At 41.5% G+C, this 12,500-nt stretch overlaps 1 protein-coding gene across 1 annotated transcript in view; it reads left to right on the forward strand.

Annotated features, from left to right (window-relative positions):
- Window positions 1–12,500, forward strand: part of LOC135097651 (cilia- and flagella-associated protein 251-like) — a 31,589-nt gene that overhangs the window by 14,156 nt on the left and 4,933 nt on the right. The window contains exons 3-6 of the mRNA XM_063999603.1: window positions 5,947–6,011; window positions 7,394–7,484; window positions 7,820–8,373; window positions 8,577–8,803. Of these exons, the coding sequence (XP_063855673.1) occupies window positions 5,947–6,011; window positions 7,394–7,484; window positions 7,820–8,373; window positions 8,577–8,803 (937 nt within the window). The remainder of the gene's footprint in view (window positions 1–5,946; window positions 6,012–7,393; window positions 7,485–7,819; window positions 8,374–8,576; window positions 8,804–12,500) is intronic.

Raw genomic sequence — 12,500 nt, forward strand, 5'->3', positions numbered from 1 at the left:
AGTGATTATAAATATATTTTCGTTTTATCTTTCGTATTTGTATTTCCGTTATTTTTATTTATTTTTTTACATAATTTTTCATCACTTTGCACGTGTGGGAATGAGTGGAGTCTTTGTCTTCTATTGCTTTACATCACTTTTTTTCTTTTTAGTTTTGTTTAACTTGTGGGGGAATTAACGACTCGTATAAAAAAATATATATAGAAGACTAAATTTAACAAAACTTCACCTATCAAATCAAGGATGTAAATTTACGACTGCAATCCTTTTACTGCTGCACAATTTTCCAGTCATGAACAGTTATCCAGACACTTTTTTTTCTTTTCTACAGGCTTTTAAACACGTTACTTGTTTTGTACCCTAAGAAAAAAAAAACTAAACCTCATATTATCTCTTTCGCGTGTGTGTATTCATGCAAACCTTTTCTTTTTTTTAACAGAGCTGTAAATATTAACAAAATGACTATAGCGATAAAATGGTTAGTAATAGTAAATAAGAATACAATAAATCAACAACACCACGAGAAGGAAAGGAGGCGTGGCGGCGTGATGGCAGGAATGACATCAGCAGTAAATGTACTACTTAAGGAAGGTAACAGAACAAGGCGGTGTTTATGCTTGATGCGACTGAAGGCCAGGCGTGTGTTTGCTGAGGGATGCAAGCGTTTGAGCCTTATAGGAAACAGGATAAGAAGGAGAACAAGGTAACACAGAAAGGGAAAGAGAGAGAAAGAGGAAAAAAGAGACATTATAATAAGCAGGACTGAAGTAAACATTTCTTCATTCACTCTAAATCAACAAGGAAAAAAACTTCCCTGCGAGAATTCTAACACGTGTTGACATTTTATATCCCACACAGCTTACTCAGAAAATGGTCTGTTTATTAATTTCGGTTAAAAAGTTCCCCTACCGGTACCTTTTTGTTGCATACCTCAACACTCGCCTGGCGTCTTGTTCTCAATAACCTTCGAGACGGAATGTCAATGCTTCTCAGCGAGCGGGTCTGCCAAGTGGCTCCAACAGGTAGCTTTCATGACCGGCGGCAACCTTCGTCGGCTCATAAACGTGTTCTGCTTACTGGGTCAGCCTCTTAACTTTCCCCGCCACATCACTAATTGCACAGCCGAGTTTCCTTAGCCGGGCGCCGCGTGGTCTGGGCTGCACCTTCCTAACAGTTCATCAAGGGCCTCAGTGCACGGGTCAGCAGGCCTCCACCGCCCTCCTGTCTGACACGCCGCGCCCTCCGCAGCCCCTCCCGGCCACCCGTCGCTCCAGCTTATTTTTCATGAGCAGCAGCGGCAGGTTGAGTCTCCGCCTGATGAGCGAGCGGCGCGGCAACACTCGCTGGTGGTCGCTGGTGGTCGGCCGCTGCACTACAAGCACCGGCCGTAATGTAACTCCAAGGCTGTCTGTCTATAGCTCTTCCGCCCCTCCCTCCTGATTCCCTACACGTCCCTTCGCAGCGCTGTACGATGCACGCGCTGCACGCCCATGGGTTACTCATGCACTCACCTCCCTCCTGCGCCCTCCCTACTCTGAGGCTGCGGCACCTAATACTGCTGTCACTCAGTCAATCAATCCACACCTAACAAATCAAATACATACAAGATAAAGATAAATATATAATGAGGCATGACAAGAGTCCTCCTCTGACAGTCTTAACCACAGTAAACATGAGCAGTAATAATCTGGTCAGATAAATAAAGATACTCGTAATCACTATAATCATTAGGTTTTCTCTCTCTAATGCGCGCCATTTTAGTATCATAAAGTACCATAAAGTAAAATATAAGTTTCAGCAGCTACTTTCGTTTTTATTTGTACCATTCAATCACTATATAAATAAATAGATGAATAAATAGATACATAAATGACTGAATACATAAATAAATTAGCATAATACAATGCCACAGGATACAATAAACCAAAGACCAGCACACACGCTCGTAGTGAAGCACATCATAACAATCACAATCCCGAGGAGCAGTGAGGCGTGCAGCAGTAAGGCTCGCCCAAGTGCTGCTCAGAGCCTTGAACACTCCCAACATTCTGATACTCCTGCCTCGTGTTCCTCTCCTCTGAACCTGAACGACAGACTGACCAAGTGACAAGTGACGTGCTCGAACATCAAGAGGCACTTCCATCATTGTGTTCTTGTTGTATACATTGGACAAGTGAGTGAAATTGTGGTGGCGAGAAAACACAAAAAGCAGCAGATTTATTTGTATTTCTCTCCTGTTTCATCCAGTGTTTTCTCGCCACCAAAATCCTCTCATTGTGCTCATAACCGCTTTGTTTGTTACGACTTGAAGATAAACTCAATAACTTCACCATCCAACTTAATAGCTTCATAAACTCACCTACTGTAGGTTTAATATAAATAGCGGTAGATGAGTAAATAGAAATTATATTTGTTTTCTCTTATTTACGTGTCAGGGAGACCAAGGCAAAAGAAAAAAAATAGTGAATGTCCACTCACAATACCATTCCTAAAATGAAGCAGAAGGAATATTTTTAGCGCCAAGTCAATAGGCACCTTTTAAAAGTTTAGACGAATTTATACATGGAGAAGACGATACGTAGGTGGATATATGGAACTATGTTTATACAGGAGCTACCACGTGTAGGCTTGATGGCTTTTTGCAGTTTCCTTTATTTTTTTATGTCCTTAAAATAATCGAGAGAGAGAGAGAGAGAGAGAGAGAGAGAGAGAGAGAGAGAGAGAGAGAGAGAGAGAGAGAGAGAGAGAGAGAGAGAGAGAGAGAGAGAGAGAGAGAGAGAATGGCCAATTTTGTTTCTGACTTGACTCCATGATTACGTAAAATATCCCCACAAACTTAATAAATAATAGCACCTAGAAGGCTGTGAGGGTGATGCCGAGGTACTAAAGGGTAAATAAAATGTTGTAGTGCAGGTTTTGAGTATTTTGAAAGACACTAATGACAGCCAGAGAAGCAAGCGAGTAAAAACCTGTTAGTAACTGTATTTATATCTTTTGTTCAGTAAAATCATACAGGTTTGCTCAAATAACTAGTGTCGTGTTGTCATGAGCTGTCAGTGGCGTGATGTGCGTGAAGTACAAGTCTGCAAGGCAATGGCGGACAAAAAAGTGTGATTGAGCAGTTCATATTAATTACTGCTTCTAGTTCTATTGTTTATCATGTCAAGTAATGCAAATGTACTCAAATAGCAAATGTCGTATTGTCATGAACATCTTCCCTGATAGACAAATTTTCCCTTTAACACTTACTACAAATTTTCCCTTTAACACTTATTATATACACTTTTTTTTTTTTAGGTAGTTTTTAGCTTAAAAAGAGAAAATATACCTTCTATTTTCCCCTTTCATTCATTATTCATTATCGAAGGACATCACAGTACTGAGAGGGTTGATAGAGGATTAAAGCTTCTCTCAGCTGTCCTTCACCGCGCCAGAAGTGAGAAACCTGGGCACAAGTCTGCATTGAGTCTCTTCTCTAATGTTACCTACCAATCTTGCCCTTCAGAATATGTCAATGCAAGCAAAGGATCAATGATTATATTAGCACTTTTATTCATTCTGTAAATAAATATTGTTGCAACGGATTGATTTCCTTTCTGCATTAATCCATTCTGTATGCAGGCAAGGATCAATTATTATTCTTTACATGTAATCGATTATGCAAGTATATATGCTGGCTGGGGAAGATATATTCGTTCTTTTATATTCTCTAAATATATTTGCAACTGACAATATTGTGTACTTATTCATTTATTCATCTCATTTTGTTTATTCTTCTTATTCATTTGTTTTATTACCTCTATTTATTTGTTTACTTATTCATTATTATTATTTTTATTTATGTATTCATTTTCATTTTATTCGACTTCCGACTTTCCTTTTGTAATTTACCTATGCACTTAACGCACGCGAATACAGGTACCCATCTTTTCTTTTTTCCTTCATCTCGTCCACTTGTTTGATGACGACACTGTCCCTACCAGCGCAGAAACACGCACATCAAGGCAGCCTGCACACATCGACTTGGCACCTTACTAACCCACGTGCGTGCTGCTCACCTTGCGACCACATCCTGTATACGTTATTGCTGCGCCGAAACCTAACCTAACCTTACGAACACATGTATACGTTCTTGCTGGGCCGAAACCAATCAACTATTTAACCAACCCATTCAATAAGTCTACGTTGAGGTTAGGTTAGGTTTTTTGTTAACAAGGGACTCTGGCCTAAGGAAACAAAAATGCTATATAAAAAATGTCCACTAAAGGTGTCAGTCCCCCAAACGAGTACAGTCAAAAGGGTTATCAAAAAATTGAGGGCAGTGTTGAAGCACCTCTCTTGAAATGGTACGAGACAAAGACAGGAAAATACAGAAGCAGGCAGGGGTTATCAGTGTCTTCTTGGCGCACCCTCAAGTCATCCGTGGCAGGTTTTTCTTTCTCACACAAGTTATTTCCGTACGGTAGACCGCGTTAATTCCAGACAGTGCTAATGACTGTTTGTTTTCCATGCAAGTTGTTTAATTAAGGTAAACTACTGATGCGTGACAACTTTACTAATCGTCACGTGGCTTTTTCTTTCTCGTTTAAACTATCTTGTTACGAGAGACTGCCTTCGTTCTAAACATAAGAACCTTGGTGCCGTGTTTGGTTTTTTATAACGAGTTACTTAATTAAGAAAGACTAGTGATCCGTGGTAACTTTCTAATCTTCAATAATTTCAGCCTCATTTAATATTACTTTGTCAGGACAGGATGCTTTCATTCAAAAACGTTCATGCAGTGTTTTTATTTATAAAGTTATTTCCTTATAGTGAATTATAATTGACACAAAATCGCAAAATAAAAATACTTTCCTTTCCTTCATTTTTTTTTCACTATTTCATAACGATAGAGAAGTTTGAAGAAAAATATTAAAAGTGTCATGTTATTTTCAGTGTCGTTTACAAAAACACTAAGTAGGGAACATTTCTTTCCATCGTTTCTTTCCATCCTTTCTTTCTCTAATGCACGGGAAGCCACAATTCATCCAAAAACCTCAAAATGACAGTTTTTTTTTTTTTTTTTATGATCTATTCCATAACGGCAGAGCAATTTGACCTAAAACTTAAAAGTGGCATGTTATAATCTAGTATCCCTTGAAAATCAATTTAAGGTTGTCGTCCTCTTCCTTCCTTCCTTCCTTCCTTTCTTTCTTTCCCATATGCACTTCACAATGTCCCCCTTCGAAAAAAGAGTAACACAAGATAGGAGCATTTCTTTCAAGTCTTCCTTCCTGCCTTCCTTCTTTCCTTTATGCACTTAACATTCCTTCGTTTCTTTCTTTATGCACTTTACAAAGTCCCTTAAGAAAAAAACAGCACAAGAAGGGAGCATTTCTTTCATGACTTCCTTCCTTTCTTCCTTTATGCATTTTATAGTGAACCTTAGAATAAAAAAAAATTATACAAGAAGGGAGCATTTATTTCCTTTCCCTTCTTTCCTTCCTTCCCTTCCTTCCTTCCTTCACATTCTTATCTACCACCCAGCCACACTCAGCAGGCCCTCGGTGGCTCTACAAACAGCACAGACACATAACTTCCTTATCACTTCTCCTTGACAATAGTGGAGCTTTTTTTTCATATACTGTACGTCTCTTAAAACAATAAACAGTTTTTTTTTCTTTACCACTCCCTTAACAATGAAGGCACAAGGACACTTTCTTTTCTTCATCTTGAGTTCCTTAAATGAAGACAATAGACAATTTTCTTATATTATTCTCTTTACAGTAAGTGTACGAGTTAATAAAATAGGCAAATAGTGACTTTTTTTTCTTTTTACCTGAGAAGAGAAAAAAATTACACTTTCCTATAACTATTCCTACTACACCAAGAAATAACACTTCATCCCATCACGAACTGCATCACGAACACAGGCACCGTCACGTCTTTAAATCCTCACACTGCCAGCACCATTAGCTGTCCAGCGGGCCCCTTGAAGACACCCAGCAAAGACATCAGGAGCAAGCCACCAGGTAAGACAAGGCACGGCAGGAGAAGACAGGACAAGACAGGGCAAGGGGAGGAGGTCGGTTTACCCGTCTCGTGCCTGCCCCCTGTCCCCCTTGCCCCTTGCCTCCTGCCATCCTCCGTCAGCAGACACGCGACCTTGAACCAGCCCAAGAACCTCAGATCTAAGTGACTCTTTCGGCAATCCCTAACCTGAGGCAGCGGCGCGTCACCTCTCTTCACTTCTTGCCTGGCCTCGCTCCCTCGCCTCCTTCAGTCCAGTGGGTTTATATTAAGTGTCTTGTCCTGCTTATCTGTTTGTCCTCGCCTCGTTTTGTTTATTTGTGTCTTTTGAAATTAATAGTTGCTGAAGTATGCTACTTTATTTTTTTTTCTCTCTCTCTCACTTTCTCTTCTGCCTCTCTTGTAGATTTTAAACCAAAGATTAAGTTTATTCATCTTTATCTTCTTAATTTCCTTCTATCATATCACCAGCCCATTTATACAGTGTTCCACAATAACTCATCACTTCACTGCAACATACACAGACAGACTCCCACGGGTATATAGTGGCGTAAGTACAAATGGTGGCAAGAAATCCAGGCAATAACGTGGCTCATGATAAATCCTTGACTTCTCCACGTAACGCAGGCGAATGCTAGGTAAAGAGACACACAGACAGACGGACAGACAAGAAAAAACAGTCGCTGCATTGATCACGTTTCTGTTTGCTCAGTGGATCCTTTTCCTTACGTGACTCGAAGGAATGCTGGCAAGAAGACGAAAAACCAGGGAACTGAGACGCTTACTTTCTTGTGCAGATTACATAATTCTCTCTCTCTCTTCTCTCTCTCTCCCTCTTCTCCTCTTCCTCTCTCTCTCCCTCTCTTCTCTCTCTCTCTCTCTCTCTCTCTCTCTCTCTCTCTCTCTCTATCTCCTCCTCCTCTCTCTCCTCTCTCCTGCTCTCTCTCTCTTCTCCTCTCTCTCTCTCTCATCTCTCTCTCTCTGTGTGTGTGTGTGTGTGTGTGTGTGTGGTGTGTGTGTGTGTGTGTGTGTGTGTGTGTGTGTGTGTGTGTGTGTGTATGCGTGTGTGTGTGTGGTGTGTGTGTGTGTGTGTGTGTGAGTGTATGCGTGTGTGGTGTGTGTGTGTGTGTGTGTGTGTGTGTGTGTGTGTGTGTGTGTGTGTGTGTGTGTGTGTGTGTGTGTGTTTAAAATACATCACTTATTTTTCCAATCTAAGCATGCCAGATTTTGTACTCCCCAATAATTATATTCATATTAAAATCATGCATTCCCCCTCCCCTTTTTACGACTTTATAGAACAACAACAACAACAACAACAACAACAACAACAACAACAACAAAACGAGTTGGTTAAAAAGGGAAAGTAGTGGAAGTGGTGAAAGAGAGGAACAAGGAAAAGATGGAGGTAGTCAGGAGGAGGAGGAGGAGGAGGAGGAGGAGGAGGAGGAGGAGGAGGAGGAGGAGGAGGAGGAATACAAAGGAATACAAAGGAAGACCAAACAACAGCAGCCCCTGAGGTCCTTACTAGACTGTCTGAGTAACTATGTGTGTGAGTAACTATTCTACTCGAGTGGGAGAGAGAGGATAGCACAGGAGAAGGCTCATCCCCACCCCGCATTCCAATCCTCCACCCGAAGATGGCCGGAAAAAAAGGATTTGGCACCATGTTGTATTAAAAAAAAAAAAAAAAAAAAACTGAATTTGAGAGGAAAGTAAGAGAGATGAGGTCTACTTCTACCACATAATAATCTACATACAATCCTAATATTTATGTCATCTGATGAAGCGATTCCTTTACCTTAAATTTGATTGACGAAGAAGAAGAAGAAGAAGAAGAAGAAGAAGAAGAAGAAGAAGAAGAAGAAGAAGAAGAAGAAGAAGAAGAAGAAGAAGAAGAAGAAGAAGAAGAAGAAGAAGAAGAAGAAGAAGAAGAAGAAGAAGAAGAAGAAGAAGAAGAAGAAGAAGAAGAAGAAGAAGAAGAAGAAGAAGAAGAAGAAGAAGAAGAAGAAGAAGAAGAAGAAGAAGAAGAAGAAGAAGAAGAAGAAGAAGAAGAAGAAGAAGAAGAAGAAGAAGAAGAAGAAGAAGAAGAAGAAGAAGAAGAAGAAGAAGAAGAAGAAGAAGAAGAAGAAGAAGAAGAAGAAGAAGAAGAAGAAGAAGAAGAAGAAGAAGAAGAAGAAGAAGAAGAAGAAGAAGAAGAAGAAGAAGAAGAAGAAGAAGAAGAAGAAGAAGAAGAAGAAGAAGAAGAAGAAGAAGAAGAAGAAGAAGAAGAAGAAGAAGAAGAAGAAGAAGAAGAAGAAGAAGATCACGAGGAGGAAAAGAAGGGACATCTATATACTGCATACATGAAAAAGGGAAAAAAAAAAGGTAGGGCGGCACGACATGAGACAGTCAGCAGCCTCGTCTTGTCCTGCACATCTCGTGAGGGGAGCGAAGGTGAAGGGGAGCAGGGTGTGAATAGAGTGGCACCGTCCCTCCCTCCCCTTTCTTCCCTTCCTCCATTCCTTCCCTTCTTCTCGTACCTCTCTCCCTTCACCAATCCACCCCTACCTCCCTCCCTTACCTTTCAGTCTCCCTCCATCTATCCATCCCATATCCTCTCCCTTCTTCCTTTCTTCCTCTCACCAGAATAACCATGCACGCCCTTGAACCCACGGAAACGGCGGCATTGTTGCTCATGACGCGGCTACAGAGGTGGCAGGTGGGTGCTGTGGTGGTGGTGGCGGTGGTGGTGGTAGTGCCGGTGGTAGTTGTGAAGTTTTTGGAGATGGGTCTTAATGCTGGTGCTTCTTATGGTGTGAGTTCTCTTTTCCTTTTGCTGGTGTTTTTTGCGTTAGTGATACAGGAGTTCGTTGGGTGCGCTGTGCTGGTGGTGGTGGTGGTGGTGGTGGTGGTGGTGGTGGTGGTGGTGGTGGTGGTGGTATCAGATATCTCCTTATTGTTTTACTGTTGGTGTTTTCATGGTATGCGTGAATGAAAAAAGTTGTGAGTGGGGCACGTGCACACACACACACACACACACACACACACACACACACACACACACACACACACACACACACACGATCGTATTTCTCAAACATTTCGATCTTTTCTCCATTCCTTTTAACAGTCAGTACTAGAAAATAATGGAGCTTTCTATGGCATTTTTCGTGATTCTATCAGTGATTTTACAAGAATTTTGTACACCAATACAACACCATGAGAACCCGACAGATCATCAATGAGGCACCTGAAAATTATCCTGATGAGAGCAAGGGACAACACACACACACACACACACACACACACACACACACACACACACACACACACACCTGAGCCTGACGGAGCACATGTTAAGGAACCACGTGGCGATCCATAGGTACTACTAATACAGGTGCTACGCTCTCTCTCTCTCTCTCTCTCTCTCTCTCTCTCTCTCTCTCTCTCTCTCTCTCTCTCTCTCTCTCTCTCTCTGACAGTTATTCTCATCAATATATTCTTCTAAAAATTTACCTCTTCAATTTATTTATTTACCTGAAAGTTGTTTTATATACATACATACCTACAAACTGACACACACACACACACACACACACACACACACACACACACACACACACACACACACACACAATAGCAACAAGAAAAGAAAAAAACACTCGCATAAAAGAAAGGGTCACACACACACACACACACACACACACACACACACACACACACACACACACACACGGAGGAGCTGCCGGCTATTGTGGTCTTGAGGTCATGTGCTCACACCGTCACCTCTTCTTTTTTATGGTTATCGAAGCCATGATCTATATTTTTCTTTTCTTTCTTTTATTTCTTGTCTTTTCTTTTCTTTGTTTTTCTTCTTTTCTTCTTCTTTTGAGGTTTTGTTGTTGTAAAGGCATGTTGACTACTATCTACTTTTCGTTTTCTTTTTCCTTTCTTTTCTTTGTATTCTTACTTTTTTTCTTTTCTTTATTCTTCCTTGTATTTTTTTCTTTCTTCTTCCTTGTATTTTTATCTTTCTACCTCGTACTTTTCTTTCTTCTTTTCATTTCTTTTCTTAGTTTTTTTCTTGATTTCTTCTTACTTTCTTCTACTTCGACTTCTTCATCTTCATCTTCTGCTGCTGCTGTTGTTGTTTTTTCTTCTTATTTCTGCTGCTTTTTCTTACTTCTTCTTCTTACTACTACTACTTTTTCTCCTCTTTCTTCTTCTTCCTCTTGTACTCCTCCTCCTTCTCCTTCTCTGTTCTTCTAAAGTTTTTATCAATTCTTTCATTCTACAAAGTACGAGTGCTACTACTACTACTACTACTACTACTACTACTACTACTACTACTACTACAACCACCACCACCACCAATCTCGTCTTCTTGTCTCCGTGCATATTACCCACTGCTTTCCTCTCTCTCTCTCTCTCTCTCTCTCTCTCTCTCTCTCTCTCTCTCTCTCTCTCTCTCTCTCTCTCTCTCTCTCTCTCTCTTCCCTCCTCCTCCGCCGCCGCCTCCTTCTCTTCCTCCCTGCCTCAGCCTCATTAAGACGGAGAAGGAGAACAACACACGTGGATGGACTGGTCTAAAGATGAATGCTCTCTCTCTCTCTCTCTCTCTCTCTCTCTCTCTCTCTCTCTCTCTCTCTCTCTCTCTCTCTCTCTCTCTCTCTCTCTCTCTCTGTCTGTCACGGCGGCACACTTAATAGGCGCATCCTGTTTTTGCCAGATTGGATGAAGATCTACGAGAATTGATCTTGTTCTCTCTCTCTCTCTCTCTCTCTCTCTCTCTCTCTCTCTCTCTCTCTCTCTCTCTCTCTCTCTCTCTCTCTCTCTCTCCTTGGAATATTTGTATGAGAAACCTTCATTCTGACAGCCGAGGAAAGCTGGCCTGTCATATGAAGGGAGAAAGGAGGGCGTACAGTTTGAATACTGAACGTTGCCCTGTCTGTACAAAAATATACTCCCATGTTCTCGTTTTCCGCGTACATGGTGTTCCCTCGTGTTTTCCCCCGTGTTCCTGCATGCCAGCACGTCGCCGCAGGGAGAGGTGAGCGTGAGCGGGAGTGGTCTTCTTGCTCTGCTCCGTCATGTTCTCCCTCACGCTGTTCACAAGTGGCAGTGCGCAGTTCGGTAATATTCTCGCTATTAAGCCATGTGTGTGCTAGTATCTGTTCTTCATGTGTGTGTTTGTGTAGTGATGCAAGACGTGTTACGGCCATGAAGGTGTCGTGACGTGCGCGTTGAAAATTTAAGTTCGAGAGCAGTGACATTAAGCTTATGAGAAACTGAAAAAAACGGCAAAATGTGAAAATGTGAGAAAATAAAAACAAATGAGTAAGTAAATAATCGACTATTAATATTTTTTTTCCATTCCATTACTCATTTGTATAAAAAAAAAAGGCGAAAAATGAAAGGAAATGGCGAAAAATACAACATTATCATAACTATTTCATCACTCGTCAGTAGCAACAGGCTGACGGGCACAAATGTCCTTCCAGAGCAACAGCTGTAGCCGCACCAATAAGTACTAGACCACCTCGGCCCCCACCACCACCCCGACCCCTCCCCCCAAAGACGCTCCCTGTGTGGTGCCAGACCCTACTGGAATTTATGCAGGTCATGTGTTGAACTGCGAGGGTTTCAAATACCAAGCTAACGTTACTGGTTGGTTATATTATCAGCACCATAGCTCAAGTGTTTAAGATTTTTAGAATTTTCATTTTCAGTACCGCTCCACTCCTTTTCTTGTCATCAATCTCTCTCTCTCTCTCTCTCTCTCTCTCTCTCTCTCTCTCTCTCTCTCTCTCTCTCTCTCTCTCTCTCTCTCTCTAACACACACACACACACACACACACACACACACACACACACACACACGTCCCTTTCATGTCCCGGTCCTTCATCTCAGCCATCCAGCCATCCTGCCAAAACCTGTGCAGAGATTTTTCCATTTTTGTCAGCCTCACAATCTATTCGCTAGTGACAGAGTGAGTGAGTGACTCTTCAACTAGTGGAGGTTCAAATCTGCTCCAATCTTCATAAGCCTACCAACTCACACACTCACATATTCACTCACTCTCTCACTCTCTCTCTCTCTCTCTCTCTCTCTCTCTCTCTCTCTCAATCTCTCTCTCATTCACTCATTCATCCTTTCGTTTCGCCAATATTCACCTCTTCTCTTCTCTCTGGGGTGAAGGACAGACAGGCTAATGGAAATACGATTGATGAAAAAACCATAAACTGCCAAAATGAAAGATCAAAACGAAGTAGAAGAGATTAATAGAATGAACAGATAAAAATAAGACCAAAAAACCCGCAGGCACACACACACACACACACACACACACACACACACACACACACACACACACACACACACACACACACACACACTTCCATTCAATCTTACTAATTTCGCTTCTTTTTGTGTGTCATCAATAAGACTTCACGAACCACGCCCAACAGTCTCCCCCCACTCTCTCTCTCTCTCTCTCTCTCTCTCTCTCTCT

This window comes from Scylla paramamosain, chromosome 4 (assembly GCF_035594125.1).
Source record: "Scylla paramamosain isolate STU-SP2022 chromosome 4, ASM3559412v1, whole genome shotgun sequence".
NCBI classification, from domain to species: Eukaryota; Metazoa; Arthropoda; class Malacostraca; order Decapoda; family Portunidae; genus Scylla; species Scylla paramamosain.